This window comes from Nanorana parkeri, unplaced genomic scaffold, assembly GCF_000935625.1.
Source record: "Nanorana parkeri isolate BGI_ZX_2015 unplaced genomic scaffold, ASM93562v1 scaffold16, whole genome shotgun sequence".
Lineage (NCBI taxonomy): Eukaryota > Metazoa > Chordata > Amphibia > Anura > Dicroglossidae > Nanorana > Nanorana parkeri.
Genome location: NW_017306284.1, coordinates 1,030,681 through 1,056,311, shown reverse-complemented (window position 1 = coordinate 1,056,311; position 25,631 = coordinate 1,030,681). Strand labels below are relative to the sequence as shown.

Here is a 25,631-nt window from a genome sequence, read left to right as displayed (position 1 = left end):
CTAACTACCAAAAGTGTTACATTCTTTATTGTCCTCGTAAGTGTGTTTTTGCTTACACACTTTGTCCTAAAAAGCTGTCCCTGTTTACCGTCTCACAAAAGGTGGGAGGTATGCAATGCACTTTCCCGATTCTTCCAAATATAAATGGTATGTTGTTCCTCATTGTTGGTTTTATGGATATCTTCCAATAACTGCAACATTGTAATATATAGCACATGCCTTTAATGAAAAGTAAAAAAATTACCACAAACAATGAGGGGGAAAAAACGCCAAGTAAAGCAAGCATACCCATCTCCCATTAGCTGATGTAACCCCCAACCAGCCAACCATAAGTAAGCATTTAGAATCAGGCACATCTAAAGGGAAATAGACATGCCTTAACTAAAATAACTCTGTACATGATGAACTCCATTGTTCTCATATTTGAAAGATGGTTTCGGGTAAACAAAAGCATATTTTAGCAGGCCAGAACACCTTTGACAGCCTCAAATGTAGGAAAAAGAAAGGGAAAAGTTAATAATAGCAAACATATTTTATTTGCCTGGATACATTAAAGGATATATTGTATTTTATTAGAGCTGCTGAAATTAACGATTAATTACCTGATTAATCGTTAAAATTTTTGATCGATTAAAATGCTTTTGATCGCTAATGAAAACACTCACCTCTCCGCCGGCTTCCGGGAATCCCGTCGGAGATCTGGTGACGTCACGGACATTGACATCACCGGACTCCTCCCCCTTTCCCCAAGTGGCTTCGTCGGCTAACGAAGGGAAGGGGGGAGGAGTCCAGTGACGGCTAATGAAGGAAAGGGGGAGGAGTCTGGTGATGACGATGTCCGTGATGTCACCTGACTCCTCCCCCCTTCCCTTCGTTAGCCGACGGAGCCACTTGGGCCGGTGAGTTTGCCCAAGAAACTTTCTGCACGAGCGCCAGCCAAGGCATTGGCCTATACACATACAGCACAGCAATGAAGTAATAAAATGAACTAGGATCACACTAATCTTGCACGTTATTCTGAGTTGCCACACTCAAGCGGCGGCCATATTGAGTGGGGCACGTGAGATTAATAACGTGCTGGATTAGTGTGATCCTAGTTCATTTTATTACTTCATTGCTGTGCTGCATGTGTATAGGCCAATGTAAAATAATCGATTAAAAAAAAATTTGATTCATCGAACAAGAAAATTTTAATCAGTACCAGCCCTATATTTTATGAATACATCGTCCTCATCATTTAAAATATAACTGCATTTTTAGTGCTGTTAAATGTTCATTTGGTCCCTTTGTGGCTGGACGTACAGTGTACGTCTCCCGTCACGAAGGGGTTAAAGCCTCCTACCAGTCTTAAACTGGCCATACACTAGTAGAATTCTATTGAAAATAATTTGTGAATGACAACATTCAATCAGTCAGATATAAAGTGCTGGACTGGTTGCCACTGGACTCGGTATCTGTTATCAACAGTCCCCATATGTCCAGTATGTACTAGCTGAGATACTGTGAATGTGCAGCACATGTGGCTCATTCATCTGGTTCCTCAGTTAAAGCACAGCAGACAGGTTTAAAATAGGTTGCCTGCTAAACATGTCTTCTAGGACAAATAAAGAGAACTGAGAATGTCAGGTTAATCTTTATGTAGTTTTGATGCCTTATTAGTTGGCTCATTGGATCCTCCTCTTGTGATGGATTATCTGCTGGATGAACTTGTACAAGGGCCAAAGTAGGCTGATCAGTCCCTGAGCACGGACCAGGCTGTGTACAGACAAACTGCAATAAATCCCAAACTATGTAAAGGCTATTTCAAAGTGAACAAGACAGGTAAGGTGAAACAAATGCTTGGCTAATGTTAACAGGGAGACAGAGAGAAAGGCATTAGCTGCCATTAAAAAAAAAAAAGATATCCAGTCTAATGAAAAACAGTATCTTGTTTTTAGCACAAGATCCTATCACTAGCATTAAATATAAACATTTTATATTTTAACATCTTGTTTTGAGAGAAACAAAATTCTGAAGATATTCAAATCACATAAGTTCAAATACCATAACCCATCTACTTTATGATAATTTGAATAAGTTTGAATAGCATAACCAGAGTTTGTCTTTGTCATTCTCATGTCTAATTGTCTTCCTTCCCTTTTGTTCCAGTTCTTAATATTTTGGTTATACTATTTGGACATGATTGTTCTCATGTCATACATGCCTTTTTCAATAATTGCACCAATATTTTACCAGATCATGCGTACAGTTAAACCCCAGCCAAAGCAGAGCATTACATAAGAAGCCTCTAACATGGGCAAAGCCAGAATTAAAACATTTTTTGAAGGGCTAGATCCCGTGCTAGGTACATATTGCGGTGTATGTCACCAAAGGGAAACTTCCCCTCAATTCCTGACCAGTGACAGGTTCCTACTAGCATGACTTCCCTCAAATATTTATGGCCATGCTGAATTATTTATCAGTGATACTTAACAAACTGGTACACATTCTGAATTATCCTCGTTTGCACTGCTGCTTTAAGGTTACAGTCATATGCTAACTGTTCTTTGTGTTGCTGCTTGTAATTTGACAAAATATTAAAAAAAGAGAATTTCAAAAAATACATACAATGTGTCTCGATCCAACCAAGAACATTTCCATCCAATGCTGCTGAGTAGAGCTTTCTACACTGAAACTTTACAGGCCAGTTACATAAACATATTTTACCAAACTTCATTGCAGAGTTTCCGTTACGTGGACACTAACCTCGGTAAATTTGTAGACAGGCTACCGAGAGAGATGTGTGTGTGTATTTTTTTTTTTTTTGTGGTAACAAGCCTGCACTTTCTTTTTCCTCACCTAGGCAAGAATTAGGTAGCCCCCACATTCCTGGAGCTTCCTGGGATACCCAGGAGGCTTCAGGGCAATCTAAAGCAGGTGTATGTCATCATGTCTATGCCTTGTTCTTGCAGCCGTGTCCCTGGAGCAGAGAGAATCTGGAGCAGTTGCCCGTGGCATCTCTCTTCAGTTTGCTCAGGTACGATTTGAAAATGAGACAAAGAAGCTGATTGGTTGCAGTGCAAATCTGCTCCAGATTTTGTCTGCTCTAGTTTTGATAAATCCCTCCCCCCTCCCTTTTTTGGATTTTATGCAAAGTTACACCTTTTAGTACCCATGCACACTAGCTGTGGTGCGGTTAACACTTGTTATGTTGCGTGTTGACGCTTGTTGTTTTAAGGCAGTTTGTTAATGCACCACAAAGGGTCTAACATAGTATCTGCTGCATTTTTGCTAGCACGGCGCACTGCAATGCACAGTAATGTATTATGTACATTGTGGAGCACTGCAACGCAGGTGCAGTGGGCAGCTCATTCACAATGAACAGCACTACAGCACACAAATACATGTCACGCGTGTTACCGCAATAAAACGGTGTGACTTGGCTCATAATGTTTCAGTATACTTTGAAATTAACTTGTGGCCACCTCCTACAGCTACAACAGCCCAAAACACCTATAGCATTCTTTATATAATGGGAAACAAATATTGTTCCAAAAATTCTTCCCCACAATTTCCATGTTGTCTTTTTTTGTGTGTTTCTAATCATAAAGTTTGCATTTTTTGCTCTCATAAGAGTCTTGAGTCACTTGAATAACTTTCTAGAGATACTATTTTAATAATTGTGGCTTTAATATTTTTGGTTGTATATATTTTTTTGGTCATATGGCAGATTCTATTATAAATGATACAGTTGATTAATTGAATGGTAAGATTTAGATATATACAGTATGTATATTTGTGAAAGTATATATGTGTACATTTTTGAGGGCTACCCAATGATACTTGGGACTTTTTAAATTTTCCCCAGTTTTTTGTGGTAAAATTAGGTACCTCGGCTTATATTCAGGACGTCTTATACTCGAGTATATACGGTAGTTTTTATGGGCTAGGGCTTTGTTTTATAGCATTATATAAAATTATTTGTTAATAAACTATTTCTTCATTGCTTATGAGTTGCATAAGCTTTGTCCTTTTTTTGGGGATCTATAGCATTTACATTCAAGACTTTCTAGTAAACCCCAGCACTAGCTCTGCGTTTGTTTGCTGCTCCTGGAAACAGAGAAAAATAGAGGAAAAGTTTATATAGGAGTAAACTTTAGAGGAAGTAGAAATGTAATATTAAATGACCACAAACACTGGTTTCCTTCAGGCCACAATGTAAATTAATATATGTATACATATACAGTATATACACTATATACAGTATATATAAATGTACACACACAAAAACAATCTATGAACATTTATGAAAAACAGAAAACTTTCTACAGTATTCCCAAAGGATTTTAGGAACTTGCAAAGACTATTCCGCTTTTCCTATGTGACGGAGGGAAAAACAAAGAATATGTGAGTAACACAAACTTCTGCTCAGATTACATGTGAACTATCTCCAGATAGTTAGAACTGTCTCCAAATTAAAATCACTAAGAAAGAATAGTCCAATATTGTTTACAGGACAATGTCATATAAAACGTGCAAGAAAAAAAAGGCTTTCTTCTACTAAATATAGCTTGCGCAAGAGAGGGATTAGAGGAATATTCTCTCCACTACTTCTGCCGATTTTACTGTCATTTTTTCCGTGTTGGGTACAATTGTGTTTACACGAGTCAGCACAAGGACACCGATCAAAGGCAACTCTAGTGAGAACGATCAAAACCCCAAATGGATCATGTTGTTTCATATGGGAATTATGCAGAATTAAGTAAACAAGTTCGAATTGTTGAGGTTTTGGTTAAAAAAAAAAAAAAAGCTACCATCATTTTATCTTAAGTAATTCTATATAATAACATCTGTAGAGCAGATGGCTACAAGGCAGAAAAACAATGCTCCGTTTTCTTTCTCCCGGCCTAACATATATATGAGATGACAAGTTTTGTCGCTGCACTAGGCTTGGGTCAGCAAATAATCTGTAAAAAGAATGCAGCTGCTGCAGATGGCCATGCTGCCGGGCCACTATAAAATCAAAGAGGGAGTGAATTATTTCATGTATTGTTTTCATGCTATAAAAATACTGACATTAATCTGGGAGTGCTGGGGGTATCTCGGCAAGATATAGATAACACATTTAGACAAACATGGATCTAATTTTGTTTGTAACAAAGGCCCAACAGAGGGATGCCCTCTAATATTGAAAAGCTGAAATAGCTTCCTAAATTGACATTTTATAGTGTCTCCCTCTTTAATAGCCCCGGAAAATTATACTTGGAGCTTAAGATGTATAAAGTTCAAGGGATAAATGTTCAGCCCTTGCAGATGGTGAAAGTTGAATACAGTACGAAGGTGAGGGGCATATGCCCATGGGCTCTCATCAATTAAATAAGTTTGTTTCTTATTTAAATACCCCTACTGACCACTATCACTGGATTTGAAGGGAAGCACAAATAGGTGCAGAGCAGTGCCAAAGGTGCCAGCTGACCTGTGAGCCTGGTTAGGCCAGCAACTATTGAGAAAGCTTGTGCCTTTTCTCACCTTTTTTTCCCACGAAAAAAGACACTAGGTCTTATTTTCGGGGGATGTTGCAGCGTTAGTTGTAGTACAGGATAGTCCCGGCGGCAGACAGTACCGGGCTGGGGGAGGAGTACTTACAGGACTGGACGAGGACCCGGAAGGCAGCATGCTGTTGCCGGTCCCGGTGTCGAAGTTGGCGGATGATATGCCGCTTCCATTGGGCGTCGGGGGGGCGTGTGTGCGGGCTGGCGTGTGGGCGGGATGAGAGATGCGCACTTTCACTATAGCGCCAACAATCATCCCACGTTCAAAGGCTGTTAAATCGCGTTGTTTACCCATATCTTCAGGAAAAAATAACTTCTACTGTCGTGGTAAACAACCTGCTTCTCTATTTATAATGGTCTGGCACTCTAGCAACTTCAGAGCGAAATTATAGCTAATTAGCCTACAAACGTCAGGTGGTCATAATAATCTGGCCACTCAGTGTATGTATGTATATATATATATATAGAGCCCAATTGCGAGGGATGAGCAAACACGGAGTGGATGTGCCAGGAATCAATAGTGTCAAGCCGTTAAGGGAAGTCCAGTTTTTGTAGTCAAATAACAGTTCAGGGTCAATGCAGACGGAGGAGGTTCTCATGCGGTTATACAAGCCAAGGTCAGTGCAGGCAGCTGCGGTTCAGAAACGATAAACAAGCAGGAATCAGGAGTCAGGAATACAGAATCAAGGGTCTGAATGCTGAGGAGTCATAAAAACAGGTCTGAGCTCTGGGAAGCGCACTAATAACTGAGCACTGTGGTCTCTGAGCAGCAGTGCTTTATAGGAAAGGTGTGCTGATTTGGCAGCTATCGGAGAGGGTGTGGTGACAGGTGAGCATTCAAACATCTCCTCTAGAACAGATCTGCAGTTTAAATTTGGAGCTAATGCAGAGCGCCCTCCCATAGGAGAAGATTGAGAAGACACTGCACCTTGCGGCTGCCATATTGGACAGGCGGCAGCTTTGGATGATGCGAGGAGAGAGGTATAAGCGGCATTACAATTAGCTGGAAGAGAGTTGTTATATTAAGTTAGGATTTTCTTTGCATGGTCCATGTGATTTAGGGACATCACAAAGGTACTTATTTTTGCAGAACCTGTAGCAGCCTGAAATGGGGTTTAACATGTTCTAGTGATGACAATATTGGTTCTCCCTACAAAGTACATTCCAGTCTAGCAATAAAAAGAGCCAATATCAAGAAAATGTGGTGGAGATATGGCAGGTTTTGTGGTATATGAAGTTTGACCAAGTGTGAATAAACATATAATTGTGATGGGACCCAAAGCCCTTGTTTTTACCCTCTAAAAATGTTATGCTTGAAGCTACAATTAACCACACAACTTCCAGCCAAGGAGTGTCCCAACTGACACATTTGCAGTTCTAGATCACAGCATATATTTGCACACTGCTTGAAAGTCACTTAACCAATATAGGGCACAGCTGTGCTTGCAAAGCAGTGCACATACTAGTGAGATTACCTTTGTTCTCAATGCTGAGCAGCCAATAGACTTCTGATGAAATAAAACAGCCAGTAACATCCATCCTGAGGTGTATTCCCAGGACCATCCCTATAAATGAGGCAGTGGGGCCTGCCATCCCCTTTCAGGCCAGTTGTCCCAGGTTGCTAAGAGCTCTTAGGAACATGCGATGCTCTGGCCTGCATTCCTCCCAGTTTACTTACATCACTGGCTGCCAGGAGCTGAACTGGACGTTTGTCACCAGCACAGCGGTCACTGCAGGGGGGAACGCAAGGGGAAGATTTTATTGCCAGAGGCTCAGGGGACATAAATAATTATGTATTTTCTTGCTCTAGCATCTATGAGTAATTAAAACACAAGTTTTGGGAAGGCAGACTCTTAAATTTAACTCATACTAGTATATCATACAGAAATGATCCAAGTACTAAAATGAGAATCAAAAGCTCTAGGAAAGCAGCATTGTTTTACACTAAAATCCCCAATATATAAATTAATTTTATATTGGCTTTACGCTTCAGTCCATCACACACACATTAATACCTGCTAGACTGCTATAGATAAGATTGCCAGGAAGAGACAAGTCAGAGAGATTGCAACAATCAACCTTATGTTCCCCTGTGTTTAGCAGTAGAGGGAAGGATCTGACTTCAAGAATTATTATCAGACACACAGCTTAGTTCAGAAGAGGAGTGTGTGTAATTCAGACTCCTCCATACTGGATATTAACAAGAAGCATAATGAGAAAGTAATCCTTGCAGTGACCATGAACTTGTTTCAAGCGTCCTAACCCTGGCTAAGGTAAGCGTGGGAATGAGAGCAACGTTTCTGAACTGGTCTGAAAATATCTTTATGGCTAAATCAAGAATGCCGCATCAGAGCACTCCCCAAGCCTTTTATGTTGCATTTTCACTTACAAAGCATTTGCAAAATGCACAGAAATGTGCCTAGGCCTGCCAGACTTTTTGAAGTAAAAAAAGGGAAAATAAATCACCTAGGTTTGGCCCGCTGTGAGTACTTCTCAGTTACAAAACATTTCCTGTATCTGTTCTGTTGCTATGTCAAGTTTTAGCTCTATTCTCCTTTATAAAGATGTCCTATTATAGAAATGGTTAGGTGAAGCTGGCACTGCCAGACTGGTCCTGAAAAATGTCTTTAAGGCCGTATTATTTTCCTCCAGACCCTGACAGAGGCTGTTGTGTGTGGAAACCACTCTTGCCGCCAGCAAGGTCAGGTCTGGCTCGTGCAGTAGGCCTTATGGCATGCCATCAAATGCACAAATGGCGCCAAACATTCCCCACAGCAGTTTGCTGGAATAAGTTGACATCCTAAATACCATGAGCATTTTACAGAGCCTCATTGCGTGGAACGTAATAACAATAAGCCATATAGAGTTTCAGAAAGTACACTGCTCTCTATTCATAAGTTTTTCCTAGTGGTACTGTAAAACTACAACACTCAACTAAGCATCACGTCTTTTACAGTGCAGAGTATGTTCCATATTTTTCTGTCAAAGATAAATAAGATCTAAAAAAAATTCTTAAAGTGCTTCTTGAAAGGTGTATTTGGAACTGTACAAATATGAAAGAATATACAAACTGACTTGCTAGAGGCAAACTCGTATTTAAATGCAATTCCAAAACTGTAAGCTAAAGTCATAAACCAATTAATATTAGTTTACAAATGGCAGGCATTTTAAGAGACGGTGAAAATAAATGAAGAAAATGTTTTATGATGAGATATGTGATCTTGATGCTATAAGAGCAAGAGCAATTAGTTTAATTTTGTAAATATTCCGGATTGGAACAGCATCATTAAATCTTTAGAAAATTCTCCTGGGCAATAAACACAATCCCTACAACAGCGGAAAACACAAATGTTTATAGATGCTGCGACCAGATAGCAGCCATGCTGAGAGTTTTATGCTTTGAGATGATTTTTCAGACCAGATTTTTGCTTATGACATCAGGAAAACTATTTTGGTAAATAAGAGCATGCAAAAGAACAAAACACAGATTAGACCCATAAACTTAGAGCGAATACAAGCCACAATAACATAATCTACTGCTAATAAAAAGCATTCAATCCTCGTCTTTTACACTTTCTATTATTACAATGGGACTGTGCTGCCGTGTTCGGCAGACCTTAGAAGCCCCAGAATGCCTCCTAGGATTTTTTTTTGGCCTGGCCTGAGTGCTCAGTGATTACATTCCAATGCTTTACAATAAAGCTGTACCATTTTATAACTCTAGAGCCACATTAATATGACAAACAGTGGAAAGACATAAAAAGGCTTATTTTGTAAAGTGCCAAGTGAAGTAACCCCCAGGAAAATAAAGCAAGTAAACTTTCAGTGATATGAATGCGGAATATGACATCTGATGGGTTGCTATGGCTTGCTGTATTTTGCATTGTTTTACTGAAAAATCAGATGAGAATGAAAACAGCACTCACTAACTGTAATAGTGGTTTATGATGCAGTCATGTCTCCCTGCATAACAATGGAGCTTTGGGCCTGGCTGCAAGAATTAAAATAGTCACCAATGTTACTCTGACAATATTTTCTTTCTATTCTATTATTGGATCTGTTTTTGTAGTTTCACCACAGTGCTGAGGTTGCTTACCCCTGATCTACCTGTTTGGTACGCTCAGTGAGCCTTTCACATTACTGGAGCTCTCTGATCATAGAAAGGTTCAAAGGTTCAAGAAAAATACAGTGTGTGTACAAAATAAGTACCCAAAAAGGCGACACTTACAGTGTTGCAAGTTAAAATGAGGTTGTGGTATATTGCATCTCATGGTGTTACTTCTTTATCTGCAGATGTAACAAAGGAAGAGCATCAGGCCACAGGTGTCCTGGATGAACTAAGGACACAGTAAGGCAGGCCATACACTGTTAGAACATGTTATATTCAGTGCTGGCTTTTCTGGGAACTTATATTTTAAACCAAAATAAGAGATTTCAGAGGGAGAAGTTTAGTGAAATAAAATGTTAATTTACTTCAAGAATTTTCCTGCAAAAAGGGCATCATTACTAACAACCAGGTTAGTTTACTTTACTTTACATCCAGAACCAGTGGATGTAGTTTACTTGGATTTTTCTAAAGCATTCGATACAATTCCCCCAGCAAACACTTAGCTCACAAAGACCTATTGGCATAGAGGAAACTGTATATAGATGGGTAGAAAACTGGTTAAAGGAATGGGTCAAAAGGCTAGCGATAAATGTCTCACATTGTGAGTGGAGTACCCCAGGATTCAGTCCTGGGACCAATTCTGTTTATCTTGTTTATAATAATATAGAGTTTGGAATAAATAGCTCAACCTCAGCGTTCACAGATGATACCAAGCAATGGAGGGTAAAAACCACACAACAGGATATAGAACCACTTCAAGAAGACCTTGATAAAATTGAGGGGGTGGATAGCTACATGGCAGAGGAGGTTTATTATTGAAAAATGTAAGGTTATGCACCTGGAAGCTAAAGACATTTTTTTTATCTAAGATACTCATTAAATGGTACTCCTCTGGAAAAATAGAGGAGGAGAAAAGTTCTGGGGGTCCTTGTAGATCATAAACTCTGCAATAGCATGCAATACCAAGCTGCAACTAGCAAAGCCAGCAGACTACTACTTTCAGTTTTAATCACCAAATTAAATGTATCCACTTTGGAGAAGACAAGGTTAAAGTATTACTAAAGGCAGGTTTTTTTTTACCTTAATGCATTCTCTGCAAAACCGCCCAGTAACTTTCACTGTCCCCAGTTTCCCCCACTTACCTGCTAGTGCTGCTTGTCACCACCACAGGTCCATAAAACAATCCTCCGTCCAAACCTTCCTAGTTGCGGGGGAGGAGAATAAGGCCAGAGGAGCCATAGGCTTTTTCTGCCATCAATCAACCTGTTGGGCAGAGAGGAGGGGCATGGCCTGTCACAGGGCTGTGTGTCCATGGACACACACAGCCACTTGCGGGCATGGCCAAGAGCGAGCACGCATAGGTGCCTCCACAGAAGCTGCTTAGCTGATGACGGCACCTGTGCAGTGAGCAGGGGGAAGACTAGCAATTTTTCATGTGCTGCAAATATCTGTACAGCTTCAGAAGAAATTATTGTGCAAATAAATGTTTAAAAAGGTAAATATTTGAAGAACATGTACCTACCCAATACTTTATTTCCTGCTTGAATATTAAGACACCCCTGAAGATCTGAGAAAGATGTCAGAATGCAGGGACTCTTTGGGTGTGGCACTGTCTCAAAGGAAAGAAACACTTGTGTTGTTTGTAAAGTGATCTTCTGGAAAAAAGATGCTAATCTCCACATTCCTTCTTCAGATGATGAACAAGATTTTGAAGTTTCTTGGGTCAGAGTAACAGAATCCTTTCTACAGGCTGATGCCATATTTAAAGTCTCATCATGTGGCAGGAGTCCATCAGCTGACAATGCGATTTCTGGCGGAGGGCAAGCCCCAGTCTTCATGGTCCTTTCCAGAAAATGGTTAACCTGGTCCAACTTGACAAGACTCAAGTTGACTTTTAGGGGTCTTGATACATCAACGTTGACATCAACTGTTGAAATAAAACAAAACACAATATATTTGATCAGTGGACAATGCAAAGTTATTAATATAATTGTTGCTTTTATCTGCTTTAAAAACACATTCTCTCTTTCCAACAGATAGTGCAGTTATTGTAATGTAGTTTTTGCTCTCTAAGTATTTTTTCACCAACAGATAAAGGGGTATGATTTGGAACAGGTCCAATGTACATATATATGGGCTAGATTGTGACCCTAATTTATGTCTCAAGACTGAGGCAGAAGATGACAGGTGAAGTGTTAGTGCCCATTGTCATATACTGTACATATATATAGATATATATATAGATACCTGTATATTTATATATAGATATCTACATATCTATATATAGATATCTACATATCTATATATAGATATATACAGGTTTTAGCTCTATATATACACACTGAGTGGCCAGTTTATTATGACCACCTGACGTTTGTAGGCAAATTAGCTATAATTAGCTATAATTTTCGCGCTGAAGTTGCTGGAGGGCCAGACCATTATAAATAGGGAAGCAGGTTGTTTACCACCAACGTAGAAGTGATTTTCCTTGCCCACTTTTATTAAACGAAAGTTAACAAAAATAAAGCAATTACCCTTGCAGGGGTTCTTTAGCATCCCTTGGCAGCACATACCCATCCAGCTTCCTGGCTTTACATTTGCAGCACCGCTGCTCCGGCCTCAGACCTCTGTCTGTTCCTCCAGAGAGCCTTAGTCGCGTGCTCACCTGCACACTGGTGTTTTTTCCAATCCGCAGCACCCTGCTGCACTGGACTCCACTGACTCCTGGGGGGAGCCTTCCTGTCTCTCAGGTGGAGCCCTGAGCCCTTCCCAACACCTTTATTTTAAAGGCTGTGCACACCTGTGCCATCAGCATGCACTGGCCACTCAGATTATCATTATCCCATTTTTATAGGAAAAAAAAAATCCACACATATAGGCCTAATGATGTGAAGAGATGTGTTATGTACTCTAAAAGGTTAAGAGCTGGGGTGCCTCATTCATTCTGGTAATGGGAAACTCCATATGTACATGACCTGATCGTATTTTATATTGGTTACATGGATTGTATGATTAGTCTTAATAATAATACATTTTAGATTAACTGCTCCTTTTTAAAAATTGCATTTATCAAACTTTATGACATGGTTGGGTTTGGGAGTCTCAATTACGCCACAAAACAAATGGAAGGGAAAGATCTCTAAAGCAGATGAAGTAAAAAAAAAAACCATAAGAAACAAATGTTCGCAGGAAACTGTTCCCTGGAGTAGTAAAGTCACTTAGTGTTACAAAACTAACTTTTCCAGACTTTGTGATTACTCAAAAAAATACATTTCACCTTTCACACTTGGCAAAGACTCATCAATCAGAAGAAGGTCTACACGCCAGATGGGATTAGACAACAATACAGAGCAGGTTAGGAGTTCCTAAGAATCTTAATGTAAAGGGTGAAATAATGAAGAAGAAATCAGGTCAGTTGTAGACTGTACAAATCCAACCAGTTACTCAGATATCCGATACAACCATGATCCTTCAAGTATGTGGATATAAGAAAATATAGACAGATGTACATATCAAGTTAGGTCATAATGATAACTGTAGCATACATCAATTAATGTGTGATGGATAATGTTGAAGAAAAAAAAGCCACCCTCTGGATTTACCGCCAGTCAAATAAGGAAAAACCTCTCTTCAAGCAGCGACAATGACCGCTAGCTGACAGCAGTTATAACCGGGGCTCTGCATCCTGTCCTTGGTTTTGTCAGTGCTCCCCAAAGCTAAATGCATTTTTAATCCTAAAAGCCAAGACACCAATTCTCTGAGACTACAATTATATCTCTAGGCAGTTCAACTCTGCCCACTAACACTTCTCAACTCTAAGACATTCATAGCTACTGAACTGCAGATATGATTTTCTGCCAGTAGCTCTTATTCTCTCCATTTTGCTTACAATCCCATTGTAAGTTTTGCAGAGAATAATGGGAATTCAACATGAAAGATTAAAAGTCATTACTCATAGCACGGTTTCAAATAGTGTCCACATTTATTCCATTCAATGTATGAATGTCTGAGATATGTATTTAGCTACAAACCTATCTATAAGGGCAGAAGAACTTGGCCCATGTTCACTGAATTTCAAACATGGTGTTCTCAATGAGATGAATACATTTCTGCTCTCTTCACCAGATCTGGGGGCATCCATTCAGCCTGTGACCTGTGACTATAAGGAGTGGAACGCAAAACCATCCAGTCATCCAGTGGAGTTACAAGTATAGTCTTAGTTTATACAATAGGCATAAGAAACATTGAAAAACTGCACAACACAAGAAAGGTATAAGGGGTATTGTTATGGCCTTGTGGTATTAAATCAAATATATCTAGACACAAGAAATGAATGTAGACATTAAGTTCTACCTAGACAAATGTGTAAGTAATAAGTAAACAAAGTTTAATCTTTTTTTCCCCCTTTCTTTTTACGTATGGTTCTATTAGCAAAATATGTATAAATTATAGCGAAAATACATGTTATGCAACCAAAGTCCATAACCATAAAGATCACATAGCACAATGAACATGAAAGACTGAATTTGTGAATGTGTTTTTACATCAAATTTGTTTATTGCAGAATAGGAATTAGGTGAATACTAAAGACTCAATTCATACACCAGGATAAGTATACTTATTTTCACTAAGTGTCAGCTATTTTGAGTTAGGTTAATGAGTTAATGAGATTTCACAATTACAGTCACATGGTTAAAATAAATATATTTATCCTTGCATTAAAGCTGTGTGAATTGAGCCTCAAATATTGTTAAAATGATGAAAAGAATGAGAAAAAGAAAGAAGAATGAGGGAAGGCGTGGAGAAATGAAGCAGGGAGAGGGGTCATATAACAAGCAGAAATGAAAATAGTTTTCTTTAGAAACTTCTTAAATATCTCTTCCATTACACTTCTTTGGCTAGAATATGATTCAGAAACTTTCAGTGATATTCTTTTAAGGAAAATGTTATTGAGAATTTCAGGAGCGTAACAGATTCCTTAAATCTATCAATATGGCTCTCTATTTATTATATATTGTCCAATGGTTTCTCCCCCGACCAGGACAAAACATACCATAAGATTCTTACGATAGAATAATTTTACACCTCTTGATCTAGTGGTTACTATATTTTGATCTACTGATGCTTAATTGCTGATTTTGCTGTTAAAGCAAATGTCATAATCAGAACATATCCTTCTCCTGCAAACCATCTGCACGCATTGAACTTCTGTGCAGATTTTTGAAAAGTTTTCCGAGCCCCAAACCCAGGCACATTTGCTTACCCCTACTAATGATAACAAGGCATCATGTGACCTAAGCTGCTTAGGCTGGGAGCGCATAACCAACACTTTTTATTTAAATTTTGTTTAAATTTACATTTAGAGGTACTTTTTAGCGAAAAAAGTGATGTTAAGTGGTAGTATGGACCCATTGGTTCATGTACAAAAGTTCAACTAAAACCATCCTGTTGGCAGATCAGTTATGTTACACATTTCATTTACAAATATCCAGTGTGTTAACTCCGGGGGAAGGACTAAGCAACATATAAATTCAAGTAAAGAAAGAAAACTTGCAACATGCACTATCACTACCACTCTTAACAGCTAATTAAAATCTTTCAAAGCAGATGTAAGCTCTCTTAACTCCCTATAAACATGTTTTGCTTTCAAACATTGCACCATTTTAAAAGTTAATGTTTTTGGTAGGAATTCGATTTCCAGTAAGGAAAACACTGATTGTTTTTTAATTTTTTAACAGGATCTTTGTACTAAATATGGAATACACAAATGTTTATTATATTTAACTTGACTGAATTATATTTATGTATTATTTAGTGCTGCCATTTTTTTCTTTTTTCCAGTGTTTAACATTGATTGCAGGCAAGTACTGAACTGTTATCTTTCCCTTGTATGCATATTAACAATTGGGGAAATGTTTTGTTAAGTTACTGCAGCTGCCAAAGGCTTTAAACTATTTATTTAAAACATACTAAATTAGGGGGTACACTAAGCTGCTAAATTTATGTTTTAACCTGGTATTAAAACCGCTTCCAAAATATACCCATCACATTTAACATAATGAGGATTATTTGCAGCCAAAGGATTATAAACAAATCTTAGTAAGGGCCTGTGCCAATTGCCTTTGAGTTTGTGTTGATGGCATCAGTTTGAGATGTTTCCGAGACCATTGGGAGATCAATGACAGGTGCATCTGACCTGCAGTTGACCTCCTTCTGAGCTGCATTTGGACTTCCCCATGGTGATTTTTCATTTCCATAAACTTGTATGGGACTGCAAAAACAGTTATAGCAGGCTCCTCTCAAGAAGTTAGTTTATAGCTCCCTTTTATTTCTGCAATTCCTTGAACAAACAGGTGTAGGATGCAAGATAACATTTTAAAATGTATATTGCAGAAGTTCTCATATTGCATATATAGTATATCATATATACAATTTTATTGAGATTTAACAAAACTCATAATGTAAGGCCCTAATTAAACAATCCAATCAATTTGTTTTCAATCAGCTACGCCCTTGCACTAAAAAATTGTTTGTAATTCTAAGGAGATTGTACTTTGTATGGTTAGTATAACTGTTAAGCAGACCCTACAGCTGGCCACGGGCCGAACGAGAGAAATCAATCAATTTCTCCATCTATGCTAAACAGCATAGGTGAAGGATTTCCCCTGTTGTCTGTTGTGTTCAGCAGCTGGCGGACCCCTGTGTGCTTAACCCCTTTGTGACTGACAACGTACAGTGTACGTCGCCAGCATCGAGGCTGTTTAAGCACACTCTGTTTAAACTTGTAAAGCCGACTGTCGGCTTTACAACAGAAGCGATTCTGGCGACTTACCTGTCGCCAGATCGCTTCTGTGTCCCGTAGAAGGGGCCGCCCCTCCCCCGCCGCCGTGCTTCCCGGGCTCCGTTGCCCCTCCTACGGGCCTGGGCCCGGCTTCCTTGGTGTCCGGGGGGAGCTGGGGAGGAGGTCGACGAATTTCTGTTCATCGATCCCCTCCCCGTTCTATCGGACCGGGAGCGATGCAGATTGCATCACTTCCGGTCCCTGGGCTGTCAGTTCTGGGCTCCTGGAGCCCAGCTATAAGCTATTGAAGTGTGATCTGCACTTCAATAGCTTGTTTCCAGTGTAAAGGTGACACTGGGGTCTTTTGGACCCCCAGCATCACCTTAAAGAGTACCTGTCACCACCATCTGCCATCACATGGGGGGCTTGTAAGTCCCCCTATATGATAGCAGTCAAAGTAAAGTAGAAAAAAAAGTTTTTTAAATTTAAAATAAAATAAATCTAATAATAATAAAATAATTTAAAAGTCCCCCGCCCCCGTGAGCACGCGCGTCGCCACTTAAACACACGTCGGGTGCGCCTACGTATGAAATCGACGAACGTGCTACACATGTTGGGTATCGCCGCGCACGCCGGAGTGAGAGCAATAATTCTAGGGCCAGTATTTTGGGGTATCTCTAAATTGATGACCTGTGGGGGCTTTTAAAGCGTCTTCTATGGACCTTTTGGGGTACTGCAGTTTTTCGCCGTTTCACGGACACATACAATTTGTAACCTGGGCATGTTGGGTATCGTTTTACTTGTTGTAACCTCATCTTTTATATTTCATTAAAAAATGGGTATATTGTTTTTTTTTGGGGCATTTAATTACATTTTTCACTAAATGTTGGGGTTTAATAAGGAGTTGCGCTAATATTGCGCAACATAAAAATTTGCAACTACCACCATTTTATTCTATAGGGTCTTGGCATTCCGAAAATATATAATGTTTGGGGGTTTTAAGTCATTTATGGGTGCAAAAAATTAAAAAAAGGCCTCAGTCATGAAGGGGTTAATACCCGAACACTGACTGCATTGGATTAGATAAAGTCACTGACAATTTTCCACCTGGCTTCTTCTACAAAAGTCAATTGACAAAGAGTCCCCCACAGCCAAATTGTGGCTGATTCAATGTGAATCAGAGAAAATTCAAGCAGTGTATGACCATTTTAAAAGAGAACTATGGCACAACATTTTTGCCCATAGTTCTCTTTAGGGTCACAGGAGGACATTTACTAATGTCCTCCTGTGACCCAAAACTCAGCATATAGCAGGATATTGCCCGATTAATGGTTACAGCGCAGAGCCACGCTGCAGCCGGGATGGATCCAGAGAATATTAGCGGGATCCCCCCTGCTGCCTGAATGACAGCTGGCTCTGCCTCTATAGAGGCAGAGTCAGCTGTACCTGCCTCCTCCCCTGTTTGTTCCTCCAGTCAGCGCTGGGTCAGGGGGCATCCTTGTGGGAAGTGGTGACACTGCTCTCTGCAGGGAGAAGATCGGGAACTCAGTGATCAGCTCAATTCTACAACAATAGAGCCGACGTGTGACAGCATCAGTGTCGCATGTCGGCTCTAATTATGGGGATGAGTGTATTTCATTCTTCCCATAATTCTCCTTTAACACTTAAACCCCAGCTGAACCTGATCATCTAACGCAACCCCTAAAATAAACCATTAACTTCCCGTAACTCTTTTTTTAGTGATGGATGGTGTGGGAGGATTAGAACCCCTGTCAGGTTGTACTGCTACTGTCAACCCTACACTACTAAACATTTTTTTATTCCGGTCTGTGTTGCTGTTGTCGATTTGCTATCACTTTCTGTTTGGTGAAGTGTTGGCACCGTGACAGCGAGTGAAGGGAAATCTATTTAATCGAGTCCTAGATGGTAGTTTTGGCTGCACACTTTAACTCTTACCTAACCCTTCAGCTTAACACTTAGGTGTTGATTTACTTAATGCATATAGGCTGTTCACTTTGCAAGGGAGTTTTCCCTTAACTTAGTAATTGTAGTGAAAGTTAAGTAGGTCAAACCCTTAACCAGCACAACTCCAACAAATGAATCTAACTCATCATCTAAACTCATCCTTAAAGCACATCTAAACCCAAAGACAAACATGTAATATATTGCAGCTTACCAGTTGTTAGCTGTGGTGGCTGCACTAGTTCTCTTTTTCTAGAGTTTTTTTGCCCTTTATTTTCACCTATGAATAACACACTTTCTGTTTCTGGGTGGCTACACTGACTCATTCACTGTATCTATGGCTGCCATCTAGACTGAACTACAAATATATCTGCTTTTTATCTACATTAAATTAGAGACGGGGAGAGTAGTCGTTTCCAGAAGAAAGATAACATTTTCTTTTTTCAGGAAGTGACAAGGACACTGCATTTCTTGCAAGATCAACAGGTATTGTCTGTACTTATTGTTGGATTTAATTACCCTTTATAACTATATTGACCCCTGCACTGGAATTGTTACCTTATTAGGCGCAGAGACATCAGTCCCAGGTCGAAAAAGTTATTGCACATTTACAGATCCTAAGATATCTGTGGTTTTAGCTAAAGTGTGGCTCAATCCTTAATACCAGTAATTCTGGCTATATTAGGCTTTTTTTCTATGTGGATTACTTTCCCTTAGCATTGGAATTGTATATCAGATATACTGTAGTTGTAATAAGCATCCGAAATTTAAGAAATGTAAAATACCTATTTTAAAATGCTTTAGGTTTATTGCCTCTTTAACCAGTTGACATCCGCGGTGTTAAATCCCCTTCCCATCCAGGCCATTTTTCAGTATTCAGCGCTGCGGTACTTTGACTGACATTTATTCCGTCATGCAGCGCTGTACTGAAATGAATTTTATACCCTTTTTTGGGGACAGATAGAGCTTTCTTTTGGTGGTATTTATTCACCACTGGGGGTTTTATTTTTTTACTATATTAAGGAAAAATTACCGAAATTTAAAAACAAAACAGTTTCCCCTATATTAAATCATAAAACATTATTCCCCAATTTTTTGGTAAAATATAAAAGATGGGGTCACGTCGGGTAAAAAGACACTAAACATGTCAAGCCTTAAAATTGCGTGCGCGCGCGAAACCTCAAAAAACGATAATACCCAAAATTGGCCATAGGCGACGCTTTAAAAGCTGTTACCGCTCATCAGTTTAGTGTTATCAGTGATTGATGGCCCTAAAATGATTGCTCTCACTGCGACGTTCGCGGCGATATGTAACATGTGTAGCGCAATTGTAATTTTTGCGCGCTGGGGCACCGGACGCGTATTTACGTTTATAGGCGCGTAAATAATAATAGCAAAGGCACACTGACAGGTCCTCTTTATGGAGATATTAGGGGTCTCTAGGACCCCTAATATCACCTGTGGACCCCAAAAGAAGCTGATGAAGCAGAGATCTGCTTTATCAGCTTCTTCTCTCTCCAGATGACTGACAGGTGAATGCGGAAGTGATGTAATACACATCACTTCTGCATTCACAGCCCGGACGGAGATCAGCAAGGAGCTGATCTCCCGTCCTCCTCCTCCTGACGCCCTCGGAGCCGGTCCCGGGATCCAAGATGGGGCAGCGGATCCCGGGAATCAAGGTGAGGGGTCAGGGGGGGGAAAAAAGGGGTGGGTTGCCGCGAACGAGCACATATAGGCGATCGGCGGGCTATGGACCCGCTGATCCCCTATATGTGAAACACCCGGTAACGGGTGTGTTTAATCGTCGGGTCTTTTCTGCCCGTACGTGCCCGCTAGGGGGCGCGCGCGAGCAGAAAAAAATTGCCGTCTGGAGACGGCAACCCGCAGATGTAGCAGTGCCGTCCGTCCGTTTTTTTACTACGGGCGGACGGCAAGAGGTTAATATACTGTATCAGATAGTGTGGGGTGCTCCACATCCTTTATTTTTTTAATCAAATAGTTTTTTATTGAATATTTTTTAAACCATTTACATTCATATACATTTTCAGAATAAGCAAATTCTGCTTATTCTGATGCTCTACATCCTAGCCAAACGACTTGTGGCTTTCAAAGATGTGACTCCAAGCTGCAATAGCTTTAGGGCTTGGTCACTAGGCAAAGGCAGCTTGCTTTCAGAAGCATTGAGCTTACATTTGATTCAAGTTTGAGACAATTCTGAGATCATTCAGAGTCTACTGACAGGTGCACTTGACCTGAAGCTGATGGTCTTTTGACCTGCAGTTAACAGTACACTGCTTAACATATTCAAATGCACAGCAACATGTATTTTGTTATTTTCCAAATAATTTAAATAGAAATGCATTGGGGGAAATATGCACCAAAATGAAAAGGTTTGTTTTCTGCCTAAAGGTTAAGGTTACAGATAGCTCCCATCTATCTCCTATTTGGAGGGACTGTCCCACTTAGGAACCACATTTCTCACTCACTCTTTCTTTCTCAAATGGCCCTCTTGCTGCCTCGATGTATTTAATAGCTACTTAACCGCAGAAAGTTTTTATATTGCAATAAACCTTTTATCTAGCCCCTTTTTACACGAGCTGATCAGGAGAGGATCTGTGGGAGCATCCAGTTATTTTGGTGTTACCTCCACTGAAAAGTCGGGCACTCGGTCCTTGACCAGCTGTACAAGAGAGGAGGGGACCCGGCAGCATACCTTAGCCCACCGGATGAACGTCCCCTCCTCTCTCCGCCGGTGTCCATCACCGAGATGGCCGCTGGCAGTTAAGTTTGCATGAAGTCATTACGCAAAAAACACATTAAAGGTAGATGGCAAAGGAGAATTGCCAGACTTTTCAAAATTGGCAGTCCACAAGTGCCTTAAATAGGTAAGGTTGTGTGCAGAAGGGCATTATTAAATTCAAAACCTTGACAAGGATAGGCTACAGCCTCACGCAGGTTCATTTCATATCAGCCTGAACAGCAAGCAATACCAGAAATGTAAGACTGTAGACTGGGAAACATTGCCTCCATCAACAAATAAGAGTCCTGTCCTACTTTATGTCAATAGTTTGGGCTACTGGTGGTATCATTTCAATGCCACAACATACTCAAGCACAGTACTTGAGCATGTGCACCCCTTTATGATCGCAGCCCTCTCTGAATACTGTCAACAAGATAATGCTTCATTGTACACATAATCCTAAGCTACCACCTCCCACATTTTATTTATATAAAAACAGCAACTCACAAATACACACGCTAGCTACAACCAGTGAGATTTGTGCTGTTGCTTTTGTGCAATCAAAACATGAAATCAAGCTACAGTTACTGACAATGTTACTCACATGTCAATTGACACATCAAGTTGATTTCTCCACTTTGGTTTGCGGTTCAGTAATAAAGAGAATTTTGTTTCTATTTTTTTTTATTACTATTATTCAAAAATTCAGTCCCATATGCCCCATTATTTTCTTCCCCATGCCCACAAAGGGATGGACACCCCATGATGAGAACTGGCCATAAGTTTACATATATATCAATGAATGCTGAATAGACCTTTCACATATATCAGTTTGTAAAATATGGCATGTATATCACCATGCTGATAAAGATAATGTGATAAAAAAATTATAATACGTTAGCGTGCAGTAATAGAGGGATTTTTGCTACAACTGACCAGTTTTGAAAATCAGGCAAAAATGTTTAGAATCAAAAGGAACCAAAATACTTTTTTCTGTAACTCAGAGACAGTTGGCAACTCCTCACATCGACAGAGCTGAATCCTCTTTATCTTCAACATGTTTGCATAATGCTGCTGTATTAATGTCACAAAACCATGTTTGCAATGGACTAATGAAAAACTATCAGGAAGCTGAAATGTTTTTTAGCAAATGACCCTCCGTTAATTAGAAAAGTCTGCACTCCAGCCAGCTCCACTTCTCACGTGTCAAGACTCATTAAATCATAAGCAGGAAAAAATTCTTATTTCAAAGTGAACGAATGCCATGCTTAACATAACAGCTAAAATGAAATGAAGTGGGCACATTCTTGGGTTTCCACATGAAGTCATGCTAAGCAGCCTACAGCTTAACTTGTAAGAACGATTAATTACTTTTCACGAAAGGAACCTGACCTAACATTTTCAATACTATATGGGCAAAGAAGAAAAAAAAAAAAAAAAAGAACCCTTCATACAGCTGTGATACACATATGGCATAGCAAATATTATACATTAATCGACCCAAATAAAGAATGTATAAGTAAATAAAAATGCTTTTAAACCTGTTGTACTTGATACATTGTATGAACATTCTTTAGAAGTGGAATTCATTTCATAGGTTTCCTAACACACCTATTACATAACTATATGTATAACAACATTTCCTCTTTTTTGCTTCTATTGTATTTTAAAGGAAAATTACACCCAAGGAACTGTTTGTGTATCCTTTATATTTTTTAGCTTGAAATGCTTGAAGAATCATAACACAAGTTCAATTAGGAGGTGACAATAACTAAAGACTAATAACTTAAGACTAAAAAAAAATTAAAAACATCAAAAAATGTAAAATAATATTTGAAGGGTACGTTAACATAAAAGGACCTAATAATTTAGAAATTCTTTAAAAAACAAAACAAAATCTGTTTCTATAACTAAGCACTAATCTTGAAATCTAGAGTATCAATTTTTATTTAGACAGCTTACCAAATTAATTAAAAGCCGTATAACTAAAATTGTTGTTTTTAATAAACTAATGACAACATTTTATCTTAATTGATTTTTTTTTCCCGAAAATGTTAAAATTAAATAAAAAAGTTAAAGTGCTTTACACAGCATTGGCACACAAAAAAAGACCACAAAAAAAACCAAATGAGCCATTTTGTTTGCAAGTGAATTTAAATTGATTGTTCATATAATTTCAGTATCTGTTAAATGAAATATTAATTTGTGAACAGACACAATCCTGTTGCATTGCATGTTAACTGATTCTGCCGAAAAAAGGATCACAAGCTGTGTGTATGTGAAGAGCTAACAATGGTATAGTGCAGTGCAATCTGCCATGTGCACACTTAAGAATACCAGTGATGCACACACATACAGACAAGAAGCACACTAAGGGGTGCACAATGAAACAAACACAAAACAGTGGCACACGCACACACCAGTGACACACTTATACAGCACACACACGCTTGCCCTCTCTACCTCTGCTATTCCCCAGTCTCCCTCAAGCTCAGCCATGCCACAGGCTAACCAAGTTGGGAACAGGTGGCCCTGCTTTCAATTACGGAAGGCTAGCATGGCAGTGTGAGGCCTGGATTAGTTCACCTTCTCACTGGGAATTTGCCTCGGTTGGGATTGGATTTATTATAGCTTCACACATGGAAAGCGGCTCATGTCAGCTGAGGGCAGTGACACATCATATGATTCAAATTAACCTGCTGTGGACTGTTCCGCAGGGCTCGAGATTGTGTATTAAAATGACGACATTTTTAAAACAGTTTGATGGAAACCAGGAACCCTTAAGTGCAATGGTTCCAATTTGTTCCAACTAATCTATCACCTGCTGGATATATTATTCTAAAGGGTTTTTGGTAGCCGAGCCTTTTCCAGCCTTTCATATAATGCTAAGCTAGCTAATGGGTGTAATTGGGCCTTTTTAAATGAAAGCAAAATATTTTTGTGGCAGGGAGAAAATGTAATGTAGTACATATATATACATATTCTCTGACAAACAGCTATGAGGTAACTAATGAAAAAAGATTATAGTCCAGGGCCAGGCAGGTTTTTGAACGGAGTATAATATTTCAATACATTATTCTAGCATACATTTATTTTACAAATGCCACACTAAACTTCCTTCTGAAAGATCAGTATAAATCTGTGCTGAAAGCTTGTACTTTATCATGGCTTAACTAAAAATCTTAGCCCTGTGTATGAAAATGTGTATGAAGTCTAAGAAGAAAAAAAACAGAAGTACCCAATAAAAAAAACCAAAAAGAACAAAAAACATTTTTTTTTTAGTGGGAATACATTTGATAAAAGTGGATTTAGATAAGAGGAGCAATAAAGCACAATGGCTGTGTTGCATTACTAAGCAGAAGGCACAGTATAAAAATTGTAATGATACATAGATCAACAATTAGATGTTAGTGGATACTATTCCGTGAACAAGACTTTTCACAATGAAACTGGCCAATGATCTCTAAAATGCCGACAAATGACAGCACCTATATTTCATGTTTGAAAGTTGTAATAATTATATAGAAAAAAAAACCACACACACACAAAAAAAAACCCCCAAAAATGTTTTAAAGCCTACTTAAAGTTAATGTTTATATTAAAAATAATTTTAAGTTTCTGCCAACACAATTTTTGCTTTCCACTAACAGCCAATAGCTTCTGTGTTTACTTTTGTCATCTATGCAGAAACCGAAAGGGAACCAATGATCAATTACTTTTTTGTAACGCATGCATGTGATGCACTTATGCATAGGCAAACTGCAAACGGACAAAATAATTTCTATTGTAAATAAGCAGTATATAGCTTAATGGTTAAGTAATCATATTAGCTATCAAAACAATAAGCTGAATAGGAACAGAAACAAGGGGAAAAAAGGCACACACACACATATAGATTTACCCTTCTGACAAGAGCAATATAATGATAGATAAAAATAATATAAAGCAATAAGACAAGAATAAGAAAAAAAAGTATTAAAATATATATAGTGCTTTCTTTTAAATGTTCCAAACTTTCAGACAGCAATAAGACTTCAAAATGCATAGGGCACAAATGTAAAAATAATTTTAGACTTAATGGTTACAGCTTTAGTTAAAAAGATTATTGAAAGTGTAAAAGAAAACATGGTTTTATTAAATCATATATTTGAGTTCTATGCAGTGCTCATTATACTATAGACCTTTGTCTAATAGGGGAAAAAAATAACCTGAAAAATCAATTCAACAATACAGTACATGATAAAATATTTTTTTTTTTAGGTATTAGATGAAATACTTGAAAATTAACATAATGCAGTCATTTCAACACCCAAATCTTTATTTGATGTTCTAAGTGGGAACATCAAATCTGTAATCGGTAACTACATTTAAACTTATGCAAATGCTATTTTCCAAAAGGAAGGAAACGCAGCTAACTCCCTAAAGTTCCATTTTCTTATTTTTTTGGAAAATAGCACATGCATAAGTTTAAAATAGGGATGTAGGTGTCACACACACATATATATA

The 25,631-nt window shown here is 38.8% G+C and overlaps 1 protein-coding gene across 5 annotated transcripts in view; it reads right to left on the bottom strand.

Annotated features, from left to right (window-relative positions):
• Positions 1 to 25,631, bottom strand: part of VPS13B (vacuolar protein sorting 13 homolog B) — a 761,266-nt gene that overhangs the window by 170,374 nt on the left and 565,261 nt on the right. For all 5 annotated transcript variants that reach the window (XM_018559352.1, XM_018559343.1, XM_018559336.1 and 2 more), the window contains exon 35: positions 11,162 to 11,566. In XM_018559352.1, coding sequence (XP_018414854.1) covers positions 11,162 to 11,566 — 405 coding nt within the window. The remainder of the gene's footprint in view (positions 1 to 11,161; positions 11,567 to 25,631) is intronic.